At 55.7% G+C, this 22139-nt stretch overlaps 4 protein-coding genes across 4 annotated transcripts; 1 reads left to right on the top strand and 3 right to left on the bottom strand.

Annotated features, from left to right (window-relative positions):
- Nucleotides 1-514: 514 nt before the first annotated feature.
- LOC120766050 (NAD(P)(+)--arginine ADP-ribosyltransferase 2-like) lies at nt 515-2051 on the bottom strand. Its single transcript, XM_040091422.1, has 2 exons — nt 1274-2051; nt 515-600 (listed from the first exon to the last, which is right to left on the bottom strand). The coding sequence occupies exons 1-2, from the start codon at nt 2049-2051 to the stop codon at nt 515-517; spliced, it is 864 nt and encodes a 287-aa protein (XP_039947356.1).
- A 4368-nt stretch (nt 2052-6419) lies between these two features.
- On the top strand, nt 6420-7079 carry LOC120766049 (NAD(P)(+)--arginine ADP-ribosyltransferase 2-like). Its single transcript, XM_040091421.1, has one exon. The coding sequence runs from the start codon at nt 6420-6422 to the stop codon at nt 7077-7079; it is 660 nt and encodes a 219-aa protein (XP_039947355.1).
- A 2250-nt stretch (nt 7080-9329) lies between these two features.
- LOC120766048 (NAD(P)(+)--arginine ADP-ribosyltransferase 2-like) lies at nt 9330-11146 on the bottom strand. The gene is made up of 2 exons (XM_040091420.1): nt 10435-11146; nt 9330-9484 (listed from the first exon to the last, which is right to left on the bottom strand). Exons 1-2 carry the CDS (start codon nt 11144-11146, stop codon nt 9330-9332), a joined length of 867 nt encoding a protein of 288 aa, XP_039947354.1.
- Nucleotides 11147-15224: 4078 nt separating this feature from the next.
- On the bottom strand, nt 15225-16950 carry LOC120766044 (erythroblast NAD(P)(+)--arginine ADP-ribosyltransferase-like). The gene is made up of 2 exons (XM_040091418.2): nt 16195-16950; nt 15225-15472 (listed from the first exon to the last, which is right to left on the bottom strand). The coding sequence occupies exons 1-2, from the start codon at nt 16943-16945 to the stop codon at nt 15387-15389; spliced, it is 837 nt and encodes a 278-aa protein (XP_039947352.1). The 5' UTR covers nt 16946-16950; the 3' UTR covers nt 15225-15386.
- Between the last annotated feature and the right edge of the window lie 5189 nt (nt 16951-22139).

The raw sequence follows: 22139 nt of genomic DNA, 5'->3' as shown, positions 1-22139 counted from the left end.
GCAGCCCAGAACTGGACATGCCCCTGGGCAGAGCTGGACATTGCACTGGAAAGAGTTGGACATTGCACTGGAAAGAGTTGGACATTGCACTTGACAGAGCTGGACACCGTATTGAACAGAGCTGGACATGGCACTCCCAGTGTTCCTCACCATGCAGGACAGAGCTGGGCACGATCACTCCCTGACCTCTCAGCCCCTTCTCCTCCCGATGCCCCCTGGATCTCTCCTGGCCCCAGGACACACATCCAGCTCCACTGGTCACCCACCAGCACCCTCAGGTCCTTCTCCAGAGCTGCTCCAGCAGGTCCCCCCCAGCCGGGCATGGCACTGGATTCTGCCAGAATTCTTTATTGGAATTGTTTTGTACAAACTTTTAATTGAATTGCTTTGCACAATGGCCTTGGTGGCCACAGTGGTAGCAGTGGCTGTGACAGCCTTGTGGCTCAAGGAGTCTTGGTGATGATGTTGGCCACAGTGGCCACAGTGACGGCAGTGACGTTGGTGGCCTCGTGGCTCAGAGGATCCCGGTGGCCACTGCCTGGGCTGTGGTGGCCAGGACGAGGCCTGCACGGTGGAAGGGGGCCAAGGGGACGCTCCCACCTGGGGGAAAAAGAGGGGTGTCAGGGGGACCATGGGGGGAGTGAGGGGGTTGGGAAGGGCCATAATGGAGAGTTAGGGGTGACAGGAGAGATGGGGGACATGAGGCGACAGGTGACAGTGTGTTGGGGTTATGGGGGGGGAGAGGGGCCAGGGAGGCCAGAGGAGTCATGATGGGCTTAGGGGTGACAGAGGTCAGGGGGAATCATGGGGTGACATGGCGGTGACAAGGGGTGACAGGGGTTCAGGGTGAGCCATGGGGGTCCCAACCCACCCACGTCCAGTACAGAGGGCCTGTCCCCTCAGCACTGCCTTTGACAGAGAGGGAAAGGGTCAGAACGGTGGCGTCCCTGTCCCTGTCCCTGTCCCTGTCCCTGTCCCTGTCCCTGTCCCTGTCCCTGTCCCTCTCCCTCTCCCTCTCCCTCTCCCTCTCCCTCTCCCTGTCTCTCTCGCTGTCCCTGTCCTCCTTTGGCAGGGGTGTCCCTGTCCCCTCCCAGATGTGGGGGTCCCCATCCCTATGCCCAGTCCCTGGGGAATTCTTGTCCCCATGCCAGTAATGGTTGTCCCTGTACTTGGTGTCCCCAGCACTGGGTGTCCTTTTTCCCCCCACACATAGTTGGTACCTCCCTCACTGTCTCCAGCTCCAGTTAGTGTCACTGTGTCCCCTGTGCCTTACCATGAGTGGCCCCATCGCCACGGCGGGTGTCCTCATCCCCCAGGCTGTCCCCTGTGGTGTCACCTCGCAGCCACTCACAGTTGTATTTGCTGTAGTTCCCTGTGGAGCTGAGCTCGATCTCTGCCTTGTCCCCTTTCCGGGTGACTTTGGTGACCTCAAAGGTTTCGTATGGCGGGATCAGCACCTCGCGGTTACGTCGATCGTAGGAAAAAGCCTGGATGTCCACCCCGTGGCACGTGTACACCTGGAATACTGTGTCTGTCCCATAGCGTTTGGCGACATCTTTGCTCAGCGACGTCGACGTGAAATGACCAAACCGGACCCTCTGGCCATGGTGCGCCATGAAGCAGATGTCACGCACACCCCGGGTCACGTTGCGACACTGCGCATTCTGATCCTCCCTCAGCTTCACCAGGGCCTGGGTCAGCAGGAAATGCAACGTTTTGAAGTGGAAGTTGTCCCTGTACTCCTCGGGCGAGCTCCCGGCCTCACGCACGGCATCATTGAACGGCCTGTACACGTACTTCATTGAGTAGGCCATGACAGCGATGGCCTGGGCTGAGGATGACAGAGGGGACACAGGGGACCCATTCCTCTGCCACTCAGCCACGGCCTTAAGCCAGGCCTCGGCAAACACAGGATTCTTCTGGAACTCCGAGTGGTTGAGGGCCGGCAACACCGTGGTCATGTCAGGGCCGCAGCCCCGGTACTGGTCATCAAAGGAGTTTGGGGCCATGTCCATCTGCTTCTCATCAATGGCCACAGTGGCCAAGGTCATTGCCAGCAGTGCCAGGGTGTGAGCCAGGGGGGCCATGGAGAGGAGAGACCACCAGGAGAATGTGGGACACTGAGGGGACACAGAGGGGACACACTGAGGGGACACAGAGGTGACACTGAGGTGACACAGGGAGGTTTCTGCAGGGAGGGACTGGGAGGGGAGTGGGGTCAGCCCAGGAGAAAGGGAGGCACTCCCGGCCAGAAGACCTCTGGACATGTCCGGGGTCCCTGATCCCCAATCCTGGGGTTACTTGTGCCTCCCCAATGTCCCCCAATCCCCCAGAGTCCCCAATCCCACAGTACCATGTCCTCCTGGCCCTTCCAGAATCCCAATCCTACTCCCATGATTACAACTCCCCGAACCCCCCCACCCGAACCTTGACCCAAATCCTGGGTTCGCTCCCTGAGACCCGCAGTGTTCCCCTCAGCCCATTCCCACACCCCAATCCCACTCCCAGTCCCCAATTTCTTCCGTGCTGCCCCACGACCTTGACCCAAATCCGGGAATCACCCCCAACCCCAGTGTATCCCAGCCTCCCATGACCCCACTCCCACCATCCCGTGTCCCCCCCCACTTTCCCCCAGAGCTCCCCATGATCACAATCCCAGTGTTGGGATTCCCCCTGCTCCCAGGAGTGCAATCTCATGAACCCCTCAGTCTCATGAACCCCCCAAGTGTCCCCAGTGTCCCCCACCCCTGCTACAGAAATGGGCTGGAGTGAGCTCCCTGACAGAAATGAAGGGACCACAATCCACAATTCTTTATCAGCTCGCACTCACTGCGGATCTCTGCTGGTCCTGTGGGTCCAGGGGAGGCTTTGCCACAGGGTATTTATCTACCAGAGTCATAAATATTCATTTTGGTGGGGCTCCGATTTGACACAGAAACAGCACTTTTCCCGGAAATAATTTGCATGACTTTGCCTTTTTTAGGAAATCTTTTCTATTGGCTCAGAGAGGAAACAAAGTGGGGTCTCTGGGTGTGGTTTTCATAGAGTGCTTCAGCCTCTGCAATGGCTTCCTGTTGAACTTCTGCTTTCTGCTGGCATTGCTGCACAAAGTTTGACAAGCTCTGTGCTCCAGAACTTGTCAAAAAACCCTCACTGGAGTTCCTTTATCTGTTTCTTTTCTGGTTCCAGATGGATTTTCCCTGCTGTGTCCAAACTTTTACATCCTTTTCTGGCTTCTGCCTGTTTGCTTGTAAGCACTATGCAGAACTTCCTGGGGAGCAGAAGCTTTCTATTCTCTCTCTGATTTCTCACCCACCATGACCCCAACCCCAGGGTCCCATGTGCCCCCCGAGCCCCCCAGCCCCACTCCCCACTGCTCACGCAGTTGCTGTCACACCTCAGACACCACATGGGGTCCCCTATCCGATGACATCCCTGCGGGCACCCCGAGCCTGGCCATGATCTCCTGGGGACTGCCTGCGTGACTTCCCCGGCCTTGTTGGGGCAGCAGGAGAAGCTCTGGAGCCCAAAACAGGGATCCACCGACACCAGGAGATCCCTGAACCCTTGTTGGCGTGGTGGCTCAGGAAATCCATTTGCCAGCAATCCCTGGCAGTGTTTCCCCTTCCAGGGATCCCTGGAGGTGATGGGTTTGGATTCACAGGGTTCTTTTTAAAACACATTGACCTAGGGTGACTTTATGATGCTGGTATCCCCAATCCTCTGTTCTGTTTGTGCTGGAGATTGAGTTCTGTGCCTTTAAGACTGGATCTGGGAGCAAAGGAGGAGCAAGAAGAAGGGCGGAGTTTGTTTTGAGAAAACTGCCTGATTCTACAAACTTTTCTCGAAGCTGGGTGTTTGTCTGAGGCTCGGAGAGACTGCAGGACACAGATCTTTTCTTTTTAATTAGTTTTAGCTAGCTAGGGCAGAGAGGTTCCCCAGACTGGGTTTTTTCCCTTTTTCCCCCCCTGTTTTTCGTCTTGGGACTGTTTAAACCTGCTCTGGACTGAAAAGACCCAGGGGAGTACCGGGGGGGTGTTTGCACCTGCGTCCCACCAGGGCCTGTACTTTGGCATTTTCCAGCAGCGCTGGAGGGGCCATTTGGGTTTGCTCCTCAGAGGGACCCCAAAAAAGGGGTTCTCTCCCAAATTCACCCTAAACCAGGACACCCATCAGGCACTGTTCTGTACCAGACCTGAGCATTCTGTCCTGCAGACACCGAGTGCCTGAGGCCGCAGACCCGTCCCCATCCCATCGATTCCCCGGAGGTTTGCTGGGGCTTTTCTCCTTTACAAACCGCAGCATCGGTTGGGATGGGTCTGACCTGGTGATTGGGCGTTACCGCTCACCCTCTGTCCTGGTTTAGGGACAAATTTGGGAGAAAACCCCTGAATGGGATCCCTCTGGGAAGCAAACCCAAGTGGCCTCTCCCTCCAACCAGTCCAGTAAAAGAACTTCTTGGGAGAAAAGTGGTAAAAACTATTTTACTTAACAAACAAAGTGCATACAAGTATAAAGAATGAATAATATGAAACAATAAAACCTCTTGTTCTGGAGTGAGATGGCAAATTGAGAAAGTTCTTGCCGTGAGTGGAGCTCGGATCTCTCAGTCTCTCATCAGTCCCAGTCCCTCCGGCGCTGCTGGAAAATGCCGAGGTCCAGGCACCAGTGCTCCGCAGGTGCAGACCCCAGTGCTCCCCTGGGTTTTCAGTCCAGAGCAGGTTTAAACAGTCCCAAGGAAAAAAAAGGGAAAAAAACCAGTCCAGGGAACTTCTCTGCCCTAGCTAGCTGAAACTGACTAAAAGCAAAAAAAAAAAAAATCTCTGTCCTGCAGTCTCTCCAAGCCTCCGCCGAACACCCAGTCTGGAGAAGAATGTGTTGGAGTCAGGCAGTTTTCTCAAAACAAACTCAGCGCTTCTCCTTGCTCTTAGAAGCAGACTTAAATTCACAGAGCTCAATATCCAGCACAAACAGAGCAGACGATTGGGGATAACAAACATCATAAAGTCACCCTAGGACACCCTCCCAGCCTCCCACCCTCTTTACTGTGGGCTTTTAGATGAGCAGCCAATTTTCAATCTGCCCAGCTCTATCCTGGCCCCACCTCTGGTGGGGAAATTCCTTTCTCAGGAATTAACAGCAGGATGTTTTGTAGCAGAACCTCTCGGGCAGCTTTATTGCAAGTCAATTTCCCACACGGATTTGGCAATCCCCCAGCTGGTGTCCCCTGGACTGGCCGCTTCTTTGGGACAGCTGGGTGGTGTCATAGAGGGGATCAATATTCCTTGTTGATATTTAATCGGAAATCCCTGTGCTGTCAATAGACCTCTTTCATTCCCTGTGGCTGCACGGGCATGAGCAATGCTCAAAGTACACGATAAGTGAGCTCCTGTGTTTGCTCTTTCTCCTGCTGCCAATTCCAGAGCTCTTTGTAGCACCGCCAGCTCTGCCCTTTGTTCCACATCTCCTTGCAGTTACGGTGAGCAGAGCATTCACCATAAGGTTTTGTCCCAGACTGGATTTCCCGGCCTCTGGGATGAGGAGAACTGTCACTGCTACGGCTCACAGGCATGCAGGCCAATCCTGGCTGATGCTGAGTTGTTTGGAGAAGCACCCCACGGGTCTGTCCTGAAGTCTTCCCCACAAAGGCAGCCCCAGAATGACCTTTGATTCTGACTCCTGAGGACAGAAACGCGTTCTGTAACTCAAAGATGTCCCTGATGTCTGCATGTCCCGTGGGATTTCCAGACTTTAACAAAGCCGTTGGATCATTTTGTGCACCAATGACACCACCGGGCCCGTAGAGTGCTGCCCTCATGAGCAGCAGGGCTGGGGCTGAGGGGCACTGGGGGGACACTGGAAGGGTAAACATGGGACTGGGATTGGGACTGGGAATGGGTGGGGCACTGAGGGAACACTGGGAAGGTCCGGGATTGACCGCAGGGTTTGGACTGGGGAACTGCAGAGGGGCTGGGGTGACACCTGGGGGAAGGGACATGGGACTGGGAGTGGAATTATGGGGCTGGTGGGCACAGGGACGAGCCTGGGGGGACACAGAAGTGGGGGCCAGGGAGGGCATTGTGGGACTGGGGTCACGGAGGGCACTGCTGGGGGCACAGGGAGTGAGGCCAGAATTTGAATCAAGATCCTGCGGGTCTGAGGGACCCTGGGGAGTCCAGGAACGACGCTAGGATTTGGGATCAACATCCCAGGATGTATCATGGGGTCTTCTAGGCAGAGCTGTCCCCCCATCCCCTGGGCTGACCCCAGTGCCCCTCCTCAGTCCCTCATAGGGGAACCCTTCCCATGTACCCCTGGGTGCCACAGTGTCCCCTCAGTGTGTCCTCAGTGTGTCCCCTCAGTGTGTCCCCTCTGTGTCCCCCAGTGTCCCACACCGCTCCTGGTGGCCTCTCCCCTCCATGGCCCCCCTGGCTCACACCCTGGCACTGCTGGCAATGGCCATGGCCACTGCGGCCAGTGATGTGATGCCCCTGGACATGGCCCCAAACTACTTCGATGACCAGTACCGGGGCTGCGGCCCTGCCATGACCGTGGTGTTGCTGGCCCTCAACTGCTCCAAGTTCCAGAAGAATCCTGTGTTCACCCTGCTCTGGGTGAAGGCTGCGGCTGAGTGGCGCAAGCGGGGCTTCCGTGTGTCCCCTCTGTCGTCTCCAGCCCAGGCCATCGCTGTCATGGCCTACTCAATGAAGTACATGTACAGGCCGTTCAATGATGCCGTGCGTGAGGCCGGGAGCTCCCCCCAGGAGTACAGGGACAACTTTTACTTCAAAACGTTGCATTTCCTGCTGACCCAGGCCCAGAGGACACTGAGGCATGCTCAGAACCTGCAGTGTCGCCACATGTTCTGGGGCGTGCATGACGCCCAGTTGAAGGTGTGGCGTAGGCAGAGAGTCCGGTTTGGTCAATTCATGTTGACGTCACTGAGCAAAGAGATCGCCCAGAAATACGGGATGGACACGATATTCCAGGTGGACATGTGCCATGACTTGGACATCCAGGCTTTTTCCTCCTACCATAGCTACTGTGAGGTGCTGATCCCGCCATATGAAACCTTTTAAGTCACCAAACCTTTTAAGTCACCTGGGTTGGGAAGAGGACATGGATCTAGCTCCGCTCCACCGGGACCTTCACCAAATACAACTGTGAGTGGCTGTGATGTGACAGCACAGGGGGCAGCCTGGGGGAATGAGGACACCTGTGAAACCCTTTGAATCCCTCAGGGGAATCCCCAGGGCCTTGCCCTGGAAGAGTACACCATTGACTCTCCACTAGGCTGAAAGAAAAACTTTCCCATGGTGCCTTGCATCACTATGTGATCCACCCCACTTTTGCTCTCCCCACACACCCCTAATTCTCGTAGTTTCTCCTTTCTCTGTTTCCCCATTGGCTGTGGTATCCCTGGCGGCTGCCCCGTGTCCTCTATAGGGCACTGCCCTTTGCCCCGCCCTTTGTACCTCCCCTGTGCCCCCAGACCATCGGTTCCTGACCCCACACTTCAGCCTGTGCCCACCACAGGGTCGGGTCTTTTGTCCCTGATTCCCTTTGGTGTGGTGAAGGTGATAAAGCGGCGCTGGGATTCATCATACAAAAAGTCCTTCTTGCCTCTCTTGGCTGAGCCAGCCGCGGTGTGTGTGGTGTGTGTGGACTTGACTGCTTTGCCTGAGCGCCCGCCCAAGCGGCTTCTCCGGTAGACATGCTTATTGGGATAGCAGCAGCAACCGCCATCTAAACCCCACGTTGCTACACACACCCACTGTGGCCTTGGGGACACCCATGATAAAGCACAGGGGACAATGACACTCACTGGGGATTGGGGACAGGAATATTCACTTTGGGTGGGGGGACAAGGACACCTGGTACTGGGGACAAGGACAGAGATACCCGGTGCTGGGGACACCCGCTGAGGGTAGGGGAACAGTGAAACGCAGTGCTGGGGACACCCACTGTGGGCAGAGAGACAAGTGGGTCATTCAAACCATTAGGATCACGGACAAAGGATCTCTAACTAGTTAAAGTTAGAAGGTGTTATGTTTATTAAGATGCCAGCTGGCTGCACGAGAGTCACCTCCTCGAGTCGTGGCAGCCCCGTACAAGGTTCTTTGCCCTCTATTTATTTCCCAAAGTCTTACGTACTATACATCAACATAACCCCAGCACCTCCCATCCCCGCTCTGTATTAAGATAAGAGGCCATTAGTCCTTCACGCATGCACGATTCTTATCTTGAATTGGGTTGGTGGTCTCGAATTGGGTCAGTGGTCTCGTGCGAGGAAATCAGGAATGTCCTCACCACAATGACCTCTCTACCTTCTCATTACAGGCAGGGCCTCCGTGACCCTCTAGCACACTTTAATATCCCCTGCTCCGTGATTAATCGATAGGAATTCCAGGTGCTGGTATCGGTTCATCTATTCCACTTCTTACTGTAGACAAAACTAGAACAAGTTCATAATGGCAACAATTACTGGCAGCCTAAGCATATGATAGCCTTTAACCAATCTTTGGTTTATCTAACTTGGATCTGTGCCTGCGGCGCAGGCTCAGTGCTGCTGTTTAACCCTGCTCGCTGCTGCCCTCCTGTGGGCAATTCCCAAACCACAACTCCCAGAATCCCCAAATCCCAGAGTGGGACAGGCTGGAAGGACCCAGAGTGGGCACCTGGCCCAAGCTCCCAGCTCAGGCAGCACCATTCCTGAGCATAGGGTTGGGTCCAGAGCAGCCCAGAACTGGACATGCCCCTGGGCAGAGCTGGACATTGCACTGGAAAGAGTTGGACATTGCACTTGACAGAGCTGGACACCGTATTGAACAGAGCTGGACATGGCACTCCCAATGTTCCTCACCATGCAGGACAGAGCTGGGCACGATCACTCCCTGACCTCTCAGCCCCTTCTCCTCCCGATGCCCCCTGGATCTCTCCTGGCCCCAGGACACACATCCAGCTCCCCTGGTCACCCACCAGCACCCCCAGGTCCTTCTCCAGAGCTGCTCCAGCAGGTCCCCCCCAGCTGGGCATGGCACTGGATTCTGCCAGAATTCTTTATTGGAATAGTTTTGTACAAACTTTTAATGGAATGGCTTTGCACAGTGGCCTTGGTGGCCACAACGGTCACCGTGGCTGCGGTGGCCTTGTCACCCCAGGGGTCTTGGTGACCACGGTGGCCTGGTGGTTATAGTGACCGTGGTGGCCAGAATGGCCAGAGTAGCCACAGTGACCATAGCCGCAGTGGTGGCAACAGTGGCCTCACGGTGGCCGTAGTGGACACGGTCGTCATAATGGCAGCGGTGGCCTCGGTAGCCTTGGTGGCCTCATTTCTCTGGGGGTCCTGGTGGCCTCGGTGATGGTGAAGACCACAGTGACCTTGGTTGCCCCGTGGCTCTGATGATCCTGGTGGCCACTGCCAGGGCTGTGGTGGCCAGGAGGAGCCCCCTGGGGTGGGAGGGGGCCCTGGGGATGCTCCCAGCTGGGGGGAAAAAGAAGGAGGTGAGGGGTTCCATGTTTGTGAGGGGGTTGAGGGGGGTCAGGGAGGGGTCAGGGGTTCCAGGGGTCCAGGGGGAGCCATGAGGGGGGTTCAGGTGGGACAGAGGACCACGGGGGGTGGGGATCAGGGGGGCTTAGGAGGGCCATGGGGGCTGTGAGGGGGTGGCAGGGGGCCACAACACGGGATTAGGAGTGACAGGAGAGATGGGGGCCATGGGCAGGGGGAGGGTCAGGGGTGACCGGTGTCCGGGGGGTGCAGGGGGGGATTGGGGGTCAGAGGGGCCACGGGGGCTGTGGGGATGATCGGGTGTCAGGGGGCCATGGGGAGATGCAGGGAGCAAGGGGTTTCAGGGGGTCATGGTGGGCTTTCGGGGTGCCAGGACTCCGGGGGAGTCAGGGGGTGCCATGAGGGGCGTCAGGGGGGTGCCAGGGGTTCAGGGGGTCAGGGTGGTCCTGGCCCACCCATGCTGAGCTCTCAGGGGCAGTCCCCACAGAGCTGGTGGGCAGAGGGCAGGGACAGAGTCAGCGCAGGGGTTTCCCCATCCCTGTCCCTGACCTCCCCTGGCCAGTGAGTCCCTGTCCCCTCATGGGTGTGTGAGTCCCCATCCTTGTGACCTGTCACGGGTGTCCCAGTCCATGTCCCCAATCCCTGTGGGTGTCATTGTCCCCTGTGCCCTCTCATGGCTGTCCCCATACCCGCAGTGGGTGCCCCTGTCCCTGTCCCTGTCCCCACCCCCTGTGGGTGTCATTGTCCCCTGTGCCCTCTCATGGCTGTCCCCATACCCACAGTGGGTGTCCCTGTCCCTGTCCCTGTCCCTGTCCCTGTCCCTGTCCCCATTCCCTGTGGGTGTCATTGTCCCCTGTGCCCTCTCATGGCTGTCCCCGTACCCACAGTGGGTGTCCCTGTCCCCCAGGTTGTCCCCGTGATGTCACGTCGCAGCCACTCGCAGCTGTATTTGCTGAAGGTCCCGGTGGAGCGGAGCTGGATCTGTGCCCTGTCCCCTTCATGGCTGACCCCAGTGATCCTGAAGGTCTCGAAGGGCGGGATCAGCACCTCCTCCTCGCCGGGAGAGGAGGAGAACTCCCGGATGTCCACTCCCTGACACGTCCGCACCTGGAACACCGTATCCGTCCCAAATTGCTGAGCAATCTCTTTCCGCAGCGACGTCGACGTGAATCGGCCGAAGCGGACGGTGTCGCCGGGCCGCGCCTGGAACCGGAGCCCGCGCACCCCCCGGAACACGTGGTGACAGCGCGGGCCCCGAGCGTCCCTCAGCGTGGCCAGGGCGTCGGTCAGCAGGAAATGCAGCGCCTTCAAGTGGAAGTTGTGGCGGTATTCCCGGCGGGAGCGCCCGGCCACGCGCACGGCTGCGTTGAACTCCTTGGACACGTCCTTGGTGGTGTAGGTCATGAGGGCGATGGCCTGCGCTGGGGACAGAGGGGTCACGGGGGGTCCCCGCCTCTGCCACCGCACCGCGGCCTCCACCCAGAGCCGGGCCAACTGAGGATTCTTCTGGAACTCAGAGTGCTCGAGGGCCGGCAGCAGCTGGGTCATGGCGTGTCGGCAGCCCCGGTACTGGTCATCGAAGGAGTCCAGGGCCATGTCCAGGGCCACCACCGTGGTGGTCACGGTGGCCACGGTCATGGCCAGCAGTGCCGGGGTGCGAGCCAGCGGGTCCAGAGAGGGGAGAGGCTGCCAGGAGCAGTGTGGGACACTGGGGGACACAGGGGGACACTGATGGGGGCAGGACACTGAGGGGACTCTGAGGGGACATGGGGGAGCACTGAGGGACATGGAGGGACACCCGGGGACACAGGGAAGGTCCCTCCATGCGGGCTGAGGTGGGACAGTGCAGTCAGTGCGAGGAGAGGGGAGGCAGCCCTGGCTAGAGGAGCCCTGGACATGTCTGGGGTCCCTGAGCCCCAATCCTGGGGTCACTCCTGGATACCCCAGTGTCCTCCAGCCTCCTCTGGAACCCCAGTCCCACACCCACAATCTTGTGTCATTTCCTCAGTGTCCCCTCAGGCCCCCCAGGACCCCAATGCCCTGGTCAATCCCTGACCCCCCCAGTGTCCCCCACAGCCACCCTCAGACCCCAATCCATCTCCCAGTCCCATGTCCCCTTTGGGCTTGTTGGAAATGATAGACCCCAGGCCCCCAACCCAAATCCGGGGATCACCCCCTGCCCCCTGCAGTGTCCCCCAGCCCTCCCATGGCCACAGTCACACTGCCAGCCCCCCCTGCTGCCCCCCAGAGCCCCGTGAGCCCCACTCCCATCTCCCCAGTGCCCCCCACCTTCCCCCAGGACTGCAATCCCACATCACATTCACCCCAGGGCCCCCCCAGTGCCCCCCATGGCCCCAGCCCTGATGCCATTTTCCCCTGTCCCCCACCCCAAGTGTCCCCAGTGTCCCCCCAGCCCCTGATACCCAGATTGGCCCAACTCCCTGACAGAACTGGAGGGATCACAAAGCTGCAATTCTTTACCAGCTCGCACTCACTGCAGATCTCTCCTGCTCCTGCAGGTCAGGGGGGGCTTTGCCACATGGAATCAATCCGTCCTAACTCTACACCGTCCTTCAAATGGGCTTCTTCCCTACCACACACCCGGCACTTTCTCCATAAATAATTTGCATGGCCCCGTCTCTCTCTCCAGAAATCCTCTTGTCATCCTGGAGAGTTCCTAAAGAGAGATCTGAGGCGTCATTTCTGCTGAGAGCCAAAATATCTCAGGCGACCTCAACTCAAACTTTCGCTTTCGACAGGCGCTGCTCTTTCAGTTACAACACTTGTCAAAAACCACCCTGGAGCTCCCTTTATCTCTCTCTCCACTCGTTCCAGCTGCATTTATCATCCTGTGTAAATACTTTTATATCCTTTTATCATTCTTTAAGTCACTCTTTAAGCCCTACCCAGCACCTTCAGCATGTGGGGAAAAGCCAAGCTATGGAAAGCCAAGTGTCCACAAAACAGCCTTGAAACTTTATTTGAGTACAGGGACAGAGTTTCCACAGCCATTCCCCCGTGGGGTTTCTCTCTCGAGGTTTTGGAGGACGCAGCCTCCTTTTATCCCAAACTCCCGGCTGCACATTCCCCTCTTCCTTTCCCCACTGGCTGAGGCAGCGGGAAGGTGCAGTCTATTTGTCTGTTTCTAGGATGCCTTGCAGTGGCTAGCTGGAACAGAGGCCAGGCACGATTACCAGAATAAAAGCGGGGATTTGTTCAAAGCCGCCAATAGACACACCTTGGGCAGGCAGAAGCCTCCGAGAGGCTGCACCCAAGATGAACGATGGCCACGAGTTTTTCACTCAGTTATCTGTTTGGTCTGTTTATACATTGGGGTGATGCCTCTAATTGTAGGTTCAGGTAATGAAGTCATATTCCCCCAGGTTTGCAAACACCTCAATTCACTTTTATTTATATGTTTCAGGCCTAGAGAGAAATTGTTTTGTCTAAATAGAACGGGAGAACAGGAGCTGACAGGCGATGGAGTTTTACAATTCCACACTAAAGCAGCACAGGATCTGAAAAAGATAAAAGCAAAATCCTAAGGCATCATATACACAGGGATGAGGTCCCTGGTCAGCTGTGTCTCCACTTGAGGCTGAAGAGCCCCAGCCCCTGCAGCCTTGCCTGGTGAGAGAGACGCTCCAGTCCCTTTATCATCCTCACAGCCTCTGCTGGACCTGCTCCAGGACCTCCCCGGCCCTCCTGTCCTGAGGAGCGCAGAGCCGGACACAGCACTGTCCAGAGCTGCACACGGCACTGGACAGAACTCTGAAGCGGGACTTAAGTTTTTTTAAGCTCCTTGCTGACGGCAGAGCCGACGCTCTCCAAGGGGATTGAGGACCGACTCGGTGCTGACGACCCCACAAGACACCTTCTGGACAGCTTGGACCCGCCAGAGTTCCTGAGTTGAAGCTGGTGGGGAAGCTGCCCGGGATCCAGGCTTTTTTTTTTGTTTTACATTTTAGTGTCTTGTGGTTGGGTGACCCCTTTCCATCAGGGACAGCTGTGGGGAGTGCGATCTCCCAGGCTGAAAGGAGATGTGAACGTGTGGGTTGGGGAAGTTGTAATTTTAAATGGGGAATCATTTCATATGGAAAGTTTAGTTTATTAATTAAGTTTTTACCCCCTCTTCTTTTTACTTTATGGGGCCCTTTTAAATGTCCCAAGCTGAAGTTCTCTTTCCCAGTTTGTATATCCTGCCCCTCATGTTCCTAACCCTTTGTCCCTTCAGGGATTGTCAGGAGATGGAACCCGCCAAGGGGAGCAGAAGCGCTACCGACCTTCTGCCATCTCCCGTCCCCTCCTGTCCCCTTCTCAGGGTGGGCCCGCGCAACTTATCCTGAGTTCTCTCCTCACCCACGTTCCACCATCTTCCCATCCTATCCCTCTTCCCGACTCCACACAAAATGGCGTCCGCCCCTCAAGGGGAACCGCCATTTTGAGTTCATTCCCACTGTCCTTGTTTCCCACCTTTGTGTCAGGTCTGTCTGCTGTGAGGGGTTGCACCCTTCCATCGGGATCCTCCCTGTTCATCGGGAAGTCCCTCCCTAGAACAGGGCCCGCTCCTCTGATCCGGCCTCTTCCAGTTCCTGCACATCCAGAACAGGAAATGACGCCGGCCACAAGGGAGCCATCTTGGCTGCCGAGGGCTCAGAACACCGCGCCTTGCCGGTCGGCTGAAAGCTTTGCTGCACTGCCGTTGGGCAGGAGTGTTTCCTCTTTGGAGAAAGAGAGCGAGCCACTGGAGCCCTTGGCGTGCTCCGTGTGAGCTGTTGGTCCTGGGATGGCAGTGGGGCAAGCGCTGAGCCCTTCCCAGCATGAGACATTCCCACTCGGATCCCTCTGCCAGCTCTGGGCCTCAGCACAGAGAGGATGTGGAGCTGCTGGAGCCAATCCAAAGGAAGCCACTGAGAGACTGAGATGGGATCATGAGAGGAATCCTCCCCTGTGAGGGCAGTGAGGTCCTGGCACAGGTTGCCCAGAGAAGCTGAGGCTGCCCGGTCCCTGGCCGTGTCCAAGGCCAGGTTGGGGGGCCTGGAGCAGCCTGGCCCAGGGGAAGATGTCCCTGCCCATGGCAGGGCTGGCACCGCACGGGCTTTAAGGTCGCTCCATCCCACACCATTGCAGAGCCCCGGAGCTGGGATGGAGTGTGTTGGGTGCTGCCGCCTGCTGGTGGAACCCAGAACTGCAGCTGGGGGCGGTGCAGGCTCAGTGCTGCTGTTTAACCCTGCTCGCTGCTGCCCTCCGGTGGGCAATTCCCAAACTACAACTCCCAGAATCCCCAAATCCCAGAGTGGGACAGGCTGGAAGGACCCAGAGTGGGCACCTGGGCCAAGCTCCCAGCTCATGCAGCACCATCCCTGAGCACAGAGTTGGATCCAGAGCAGCCCAGAACTGGACATTGCACTTGACAGAGCTGGACATGGCACTGGAAAGAGCTGGACATTGCACTTGACAGAGCTGGACACGGCACTGGACAGAGCTGGACACGGCACTCCTGATGTTCCTCACCACACAGGACAGAGCTGGGCACGATCACTCCCTGACCTCTCAGTCCTTTCTCCTCCCGATGCCCCCTGCATCTCTCCTGGCCCCAGGACACACATCCAGCTCCCCAGGTCACCCACCAGCACCCCCAGGTCCTTCCCGAAAGCTGCTCCAGCAGGTCCCCCTCAGCCGGGCATGGCACTGGGAACTGCCAGAATTCTTTATTGGAATTATTTTGTACAAACTTTTAATTGAATTGCTTTGCACAATGGCCTTGGTGGCCACAGTGGTAGCAGTGGCTGTGGCAGCCTTGTGGCTCAAGGAGTCTTGGTGATGATGTTGGCCACAGTGGCCACAGTGACGGCAGTGACGTTGGTGGCCTCGTGGCTCAGAGGATCCCGGTGGCCACTGCCTGGGCTGTGGTGGCCAGGACGAGGCCTGCACGGTGGAAGGGGGCCAAGGGGACGCTCCCACCTGGGGGAAAAAGAGGGGTGTCAGGGGGACCATGGGGGAGTGAGGGGGTTGGGGAGGGCCATAATGGAGGGTTAGGGGTGACAGGAGAGATGGGGGCCATGAGGTGACAGGTGACAGGGTGTTGGGGGTATGGGGGGGGAGAGGGGCCAGGGAGGTTAGAGGGGCCATGATGGGCTTAGGGGTGACAGAGGTCAGGGGGAATCATGGGGTGACATGGCGGTGACAAGGGGTGACAGGGGTTCAGGGTGAGTCATGGGGGTCCCAACCCACCCACGTCCAGTACAGAGGGGCTGTCCCCACAGCACTGCCTTTGACAGAGAGGGAAAGGGTCAGAACGGTGGCGTCCCTGTCCCTGTCCCTGTCCCTGTCCCTCTCCCTGTCCCTGTCCCTGTCCCTCTCCCTGTCCCTGTCCCTCTCCCTGTCCCTGTCCCTGTCCCTGTCCCTGTCCTCCCTTGGCAGGGATGTCCCTGTCCCCTCCCAGATGTGGGGGTCCCCATCCCTATGCCCAGTCCCTGGGGAATTCTTCTCCCCATGCCAGTAATGGTTGTCCCTGTACTTGGTGTCCCCACCACTGGGTGTCCTTGTCCCCCCACACATAGTTGGTACCTCCCTCACTGTCCCCAGCCCCAGTGAGTGTCACTGTGTCCCCTGTGCCTTACCATGAGTGGCCCCATCGCCATGGCGGGTGTCCTCATCCCCCAGGCTGTCCCCTGTGGTGTCACCTCGCAGCCACTCACAGTTGTATTTGCTGTAGGTCCCGGTGGAGCTGAGCTTGATCTCTGCCTTGCCCCCTTTCCGGGTGACTTTGGTGACCTCAAAGGTTTCATATGGCGGGATCAGCACCTCACGGTTACCTCGATCGTAGGAAAAAGCCTGGATGTCCACACCGTGACACGTGTACACCTGGAATACTGTGTCTGTCCCATAGCGTGTGGCGACCTTCCTGCTCAGCGACGTCGACGTGAATTGTCCAAACCGGACCCTCTGGCCACGCTGCGCCATGAAGCGTATGTCATGCACACCCCGGAACACGTTGCGACACCGCGCATTCTGATCCTTCCTCAGCTTCACCAGGGCCTGAGTCAGCAGGAAATGCAACGTTTTGAAGTGGAACTTGTCCCGGTATTCCTGAGGGGATCTCCCGGCCTGGCGCACAGCATCATTGAACGGCCTGTACACGTACTTCATTGAGTAGGCCATGACAGCAATGGCCTGGGCTGAGGATGACAGAGGGGACACAGGGGACCTCTTCCTCTGCCACTCAGCCACGGCCTTAAGCCAGGCATGGGCGAACACAGGATTCTTCTGGAACTCGGAGCGGTTGAGGGCCGGCAACGCCGCGGTCATGGCAGGGCCGCAGCCCCGGTACTGGTCATCAAAGGAGTTTGGGGCCATGTCCATCCACTTCACATCAATGGCTGCAGTGGCCAAGGTCATTGCCAGCAGTGCCAGGGTGTGAGCCAGGGGGGCCATGGAGAGGAGAGGCCTCCGGGAGAGTGTGGGACACTGATGGGACACACAGAGGGGACACACTGGGGGACACAGAGGGGAAACACTGAGGGGACACAGGAGGACACTGAGGTGACACTGAGGTGACACAGGGAGGTTTCCTCAGGGAGGGACTGGGAGGGGAGTGGGGTCAGCCCAGTGGAAAGGGAGGCACTCCTGGCCAGAAGACCTCTGGACATGTCCGGGGTCCCTGATCCCCAGTTTTGCGGTTACTTGTGCCTCCCCAATGTCCCCCAATTCCTCAGGGTCCCCAATCCCACAGTACCATGTCCTCCTGCCCCCCCGGAATCCCAATCCTACTCCCATGATTACAATTCCCCGAACCCCCACACCCAAACCCTGACCCAAATCCTGGAGTCACTCCCTGAACCTCCCGGTGTTCCCCTCAGCCCATTCCCACACCCCAATCCCACACCCAGTCCCCAATTTCTTCAGTGTTGCCCCAGGACCTCAACCCAAATCTGAGCACCATCCCCTACCCCAGTGTCTCCCAGCCCCCCCCCATGACCCCACTCCCATCATCCTGTGTCCCCTCAGTTTCCCTCAGAGCTCCACAGGACCCCAGTCCCAGTGCTGCAACTCCCCCCGTGTCCCCCCTGGAGTGCAATCCAAATGCCACCGTCCCCTGTCCCCATCAAGTGTCCCCAGTGCTCCCCAGCCCCTGGTACCGGAACGGGCCAGAGTGAACTCCCTGACAGAACTGCAGGGATCACAAACTGCAATTCTTTATCAGCTCACACTCACTGCGGATCTCTGCTGGTCCTGTGGGTCCGGGGGGAGGCTTTGCCACTGGGTATTTATCTACCAGAGTCATAAATATTCATTTTGGTGGGGCTCCAATTTGACACAGAAACAGCACTTTTCCCGGAAATAATTTGCATGGCTCTGCCTCTCTAAGGAAATAATTTCTGTTGTCCCAGAGAGGAAACAAAGTGGGGTCTCTGGTGTGGTTTTCTTAGAGTGCGTCGGCCTCCACAATGACTTCCTGTTGAACTTCTGCTTTCTGCAGACGCAGCTCCTTCTGTGATCCAGAACTTGTCAAAACACCTTCATTGGAGTTCCCTTTATCTGTTTCTCCATGGGTTCCAGCCGCATTTGCCCTGCTGTGTCCAAATTTTACATCCTTTTCAGGCTTCTGCCTGTTTGTTTTTAGGCTCTATGCAGAACTTTCTGAGGAACTGAAACTTTCTATTCTCTCTCTGATTTCTCACCCTCCATGACCCCAACCCCAGGGTCCCATGTGCCCCCCGAGCCCCCCAGCCCCACTCCCCACTGCTCACGCAGTTGCTGTCACACCTCAGACACCACATGGGGTCCCCTATCAGATGACATCCCTGCGGGCACCCCGAGCCTGGCCATGATCTCCTGGGGAGTGCCTGCGTGACTTCCCCGGCCTTGTTGGGGCAGCAGGAGAAGTTCTGGAGCCCAAAACAGGGATCCACTGACACCAGGAGATCCCTGAACCCTTGTTGGCGTGGTGGCTCCGAAAATCCATTTGCCAGCAATCCCCGGCAGTGTTTCCTCTTCCAGGGATCCCTGGAGGTGATGGGTTTGGATTCACAGGGTTCTTTTTAACACACATTGTCCTAGGGTGACTTTATGATGCTGGTATCTCCAATCCTCTGTTCTGTTAGTGCTGGAGATTGAGTTCTGTGCCTTTAAGACTGGATCTAGGAGCAAAGGAGGAGCAAGAAGAAGGGTGGAGTTTGTTTTGAGAAAACTGCCTGGTTCCTACAAACTTTTCTCGAGGCTGGGTGTTTGGCTGAGGCTAAGAGAGACTGCAGGACACAGATCTTTTTATTTTTAGTTAGTTTTAGGTAGCTAGGGCAGAGAAGTTCACTGGACTGGTTTTTTTTCCCCCTTTTTTTCCCCTGTGTTTTTTTTTCTTGGGACTGTTTAAACCTGCTCTGGACTGAAAAGACCCAGGGGAGTACTGGGGGGGTGTTTGCACCTGTGGCCCACCGGGGCCTGGACTTTGCAATTTTCCAGCAGCGTCAGAGGGGCCGTTTGGGTTTGTTCCTCAAAGGGACCCCAAAAAAGGGGTTCCTTTGAGACGTTAATTTTGAGGGAGTTGCTGAACTAGCTGAAATAGATATGTAATCTTTGTTCGCAGTTAACAGAAGCCAGATCTTAGATAAGCTGCCCCGGATTTTGTAACTTATTTCTTGTCAGGTTTATGTTTATGTAGTTGTGCTTGTAATGAAAAACAAAATGTGGTCAATAGGACATAAGATAGCTGCAGATTTCCTGCTTAAAGGACCCATTGAACACAGGAAACTGTAAGTTCTACCAAGGAATCACTTGTCATGAATGCATTGAAAAGGTAGAAAGGTCAGGACGAGGAAGACTCATCTTACTTCCTCATTTTGGGTGTCCCCTCCCCAGAATAGACCCCCGACTCATTTTAAGAAACAAAGTACGCATGCTTAATAGCCTTTTTGCCAATTAGCATACCAAGCGAGGAATGGGAGGTGACAGGGGTATGAATATGCATTTGTATTTTGGATATTCAACACTTTTGTAAATAAAAGGCTTTGTAATTACCTGTGAATTTTGCAGTGCGAATTAGGGAAATATCCCGTGTGCTGCCCGGCCGTAATAAACATACACTTTCTAACTTTAAACTGTTAGAGAGTTTTTGTCTGTCACAGTTGGGTATCGATACTAGATCAATACCCATATTTCTTTAATAAATCATTTTGGCGAGCCAGCCAGGAGACTGCTCTCTCTGGCCCTGGGGCCAGCGGGGTCCAGGACCCCTCTTGGCGCCCACCCGGAATTTTCTGGGAAGAGGGCTCCTGCGGTCCCACTGACCACCCGGGGAAAGACCAGAACCTGCTGGAACTACGGACAAAAGGTATGTTTATATTTGAAAATAGGTGCCTTGGTATAGGCGGTTGGTAAGACACTGAGAGACGTCTCGTGCACAACATACGCCTCTTGCGTTTGTTTGTAAAAGTTGTGACAGCTCTGCGGAGCTTGGTATCAGTGGTTTGGTAGTCCATGTCCCGTAGTGGGGACAGCGGTAACCGGTTTTTTGTTATGTCATCTTGCAATTTAAAGATGACTTGGTAGTCCGTGTCTCGTGATGGGGCAGCGGCGGCAGTGAAATAACCGTTGTTGTTGTCGTGTATTAGGAGCAGTGGTGGCTCCGGTTACAGTTTGTGGTTCAAAGGTACCTTGACAATCCGTAATCCGTGTGGCGAGCCCGTGCTGGGACGCGAAGGGTCCCGTTGTGGGTCGCGGAAAATCCCGATTGCGGCCCCGAGTGCACGGAGTGTGCGTGGTGTGAACGGATCCGTGTTCTGTGGTCTCGTGGTTTTGTGTGTTTGTGTCTTCAGGTGTGGAAGAATTATTGGTGCACCGTATGTATCGTGGTCTGTGGGAGTTTGTGTAAGCGTTTTGATTTGTGTGATTTTGGAGTGTGTTAGTAACGTGTGTAAATGGTTTTAGGAGTTTTGCAAGGTTGAAGTTGTAAAAGCCTTTTGAATTCCCCGCCTGATCAGTGGAGGGATACCTCTGTTTGCAGGACGGAAGGATTTAAAGTGTTTGTGTTGTATCCAGATTGTGTGCTGGAGGGGAGTTAGACTCTGTGTGAGCTTGAACAGCGAGTGCTTTTGGCAACAAGATTTTGCTGACGTTTTGTTAGGTGGGGGGAAAACAAAACAAAACAAAACAAAACACCAAAACAAAACAAAACAAAAAAAACAAACAAACCAAAAAAATTTGTGTAAGTTTAAATTGTTTATTTTTGAACTAAAAGGAGCAAGCGGCGTAAGGAGGTTTGAAACCTGAGCCAGCCCCAGGAATTGGGAGGGGGTGATCTGTTTCCCTGGTAACTGCGGGGGAATCCAGGCTCTGCAGCCTCGGGCCGTGTCTCTAAACTCCCTGTAAAACCCTAAGAAGTTCTTTTAGCGAGTGAGTGTTTTAGTTAAAGGGAAAAAGGTTTTGCTTGTTTGTGAGGCTTGCAGTTGCTAGAGTGTGTGGCGATATTCTAAAGTCCTGGTGGTGTAGTCCCTAACCACAGAGTGGAGAGGCAGCGTGGGATCAGGGTTACCCCCCCACCTCCTTCTCACGGAGGGATTTGTGGGTGGTGTCCCAGCCGAAATCCGTAGGATTTTTCGGCGAGACCTTGTTGAAACTTCTGGTGGAGTGTGTTTGGGGTCGTGAGGGACCCCTGGCTATTTTCTTTGCGAGCCTAAATCGGTTGGTGTTTGGAGTTGGGTCTCTCTAAGAAAAGGCTTTGATTGTGTGCAGAAAGCAGAGAGCCCAGAACTTATGCCCAGAGCTAGCAGAAATAGCCGAGAAATTTTTGGTGCTGAGAAGCGCAATTGAAGTAGTCTACTTTGTGTTTTGTAACATCTTGGACCAAAAGGGATTCTAAACATGGGGGCAAATGAGAGCAAAGAGATTCCCAGAGGAAGCCCTTTAGGGTGTATCTTAACACACTGGAAGGAACTGGTGGGCTGTGGTGGTACCGAAACTAAGAGGGAGCTTGCTAAGCTTTGTACACAATGGTGGCCGTTATATAAACTTGATGAAGGTGTGAAGTGGCCAGTAAACGGTACACTAGACTATGAGACGTTATTGCAATTGATGCCTTTCCTTCAGCATGAACAAAAGTGGCAAGAAGTAGCTTATGCTGATATGTTTTTCACTCTCAGGAATCATCCCGAGTGGCAAAGGGATTGTGGAATGAGGTCACCATCTGATCCTTTAGTATTAGCCCTTGAAAAGGATAATAAAGCTACTGAAGGGAAGCCCAAACGGTGTTGTAGTACCTGCTCGATAAATCAGAGGTGCACCCATCCTGACAAAGTATACCAAGCAGAGGCTTTGGAACAAGAGACAGAAGACATACTTAAGCCAGCCCCTAGGAGGCAGGAAAGGAGGAGGGTGGTGGGGGATGCAAATTCAGAACCATCATTGACTCCAACCTCCCCCACTTCATCTTTAGCTTCATCTTCCTTTGGGAGGACAGCAACTGAGGTAGGGGTTTGTCCACCCACTCCTAAACCCCGGGATCCACCACTGCCTAGCAGTGACAGTGAGTGGGATGAACCTGAACCCCTCCCACCAGGTCCTAAGATTCCCTCACGAGGACCTATAGCATCAAGGACCCGAAAACAAACCAGAGTTGTCGTACAAGCACCTCTAA

Source organism: Hirundo rustica (genome assembly GCF_015227805.2).
Source record: "Hirundo rustica isolate bHirRus1 chromosome 1 unlocalized genomic scaffold, bHirRus1.pri.v3 SUPER_1_unloc_2, whole genome shotgun sequence".
Classification (NCBI taxonomy): Eukaryota; Metazoa; Chordata; class Aves; order Passeriformes; family Hirundinidae; genus Hirundo; species Hirundo rustica.
Note: the sequence above shows the minus strand (reverse complement) of the source record. Positions and strands in the feature narration are given on the sequence as shown.

Excerpts from the sequence above, each read along its gene's own strand:
- LOC120766044 (XM_040091418.2), bottom strand. The coding sequence starts at position 16,945 with ATGGCCCCCCTGGCTCACACCCTGGCACTGCTGGCAATGACCTTGGCC. Across the intron at positions 15,473-16,194 it reads CAACTGTGAGTGGCTGCGAG|GTGGGAGCGTCCCCTTGGCC; the intron begins GTGACACCACAG and ends TTTTTCCCCCAG.
- LOC120766050 (XM_040091422.1), bottom strand. The coding sequence starts at position 2,051 with ATGACCTTGGCCACTGTGGCCATTGATGAGAAGCAGATGGACATGGCC. Across the intron at positions 601-1,273 it reads TGGCGATGGGGCCACTCATG|GTGGGAGCGTCCCCTTGGCC; the intron begins GTAAGGCACAGG and ends TTTTTCCCCCAG.
- LOC120766048 (XM_040091420.1), bottom strand. The coding sequence starts at position 11,146 with ATGACCGTGGCCACCGTGACCACCACGGTGGTGGCCCTGGACATGGCC. Across the intron at positions 9,485-10,434 it reads CAGCTGCGAGTGGCTGCGAC|CTGGGAGCATCCCCAGGGCC; the intron begins GTGACATCACGG and ends TTTTCCCCCCAG.
- LOC120766049 (XM_040091421.1), top strand. The coding sequence starts at position 6,420 with ATGGCCCCCCTGGCTCACACCCTGGCACTGCTGGCAATGGCCATGGCC.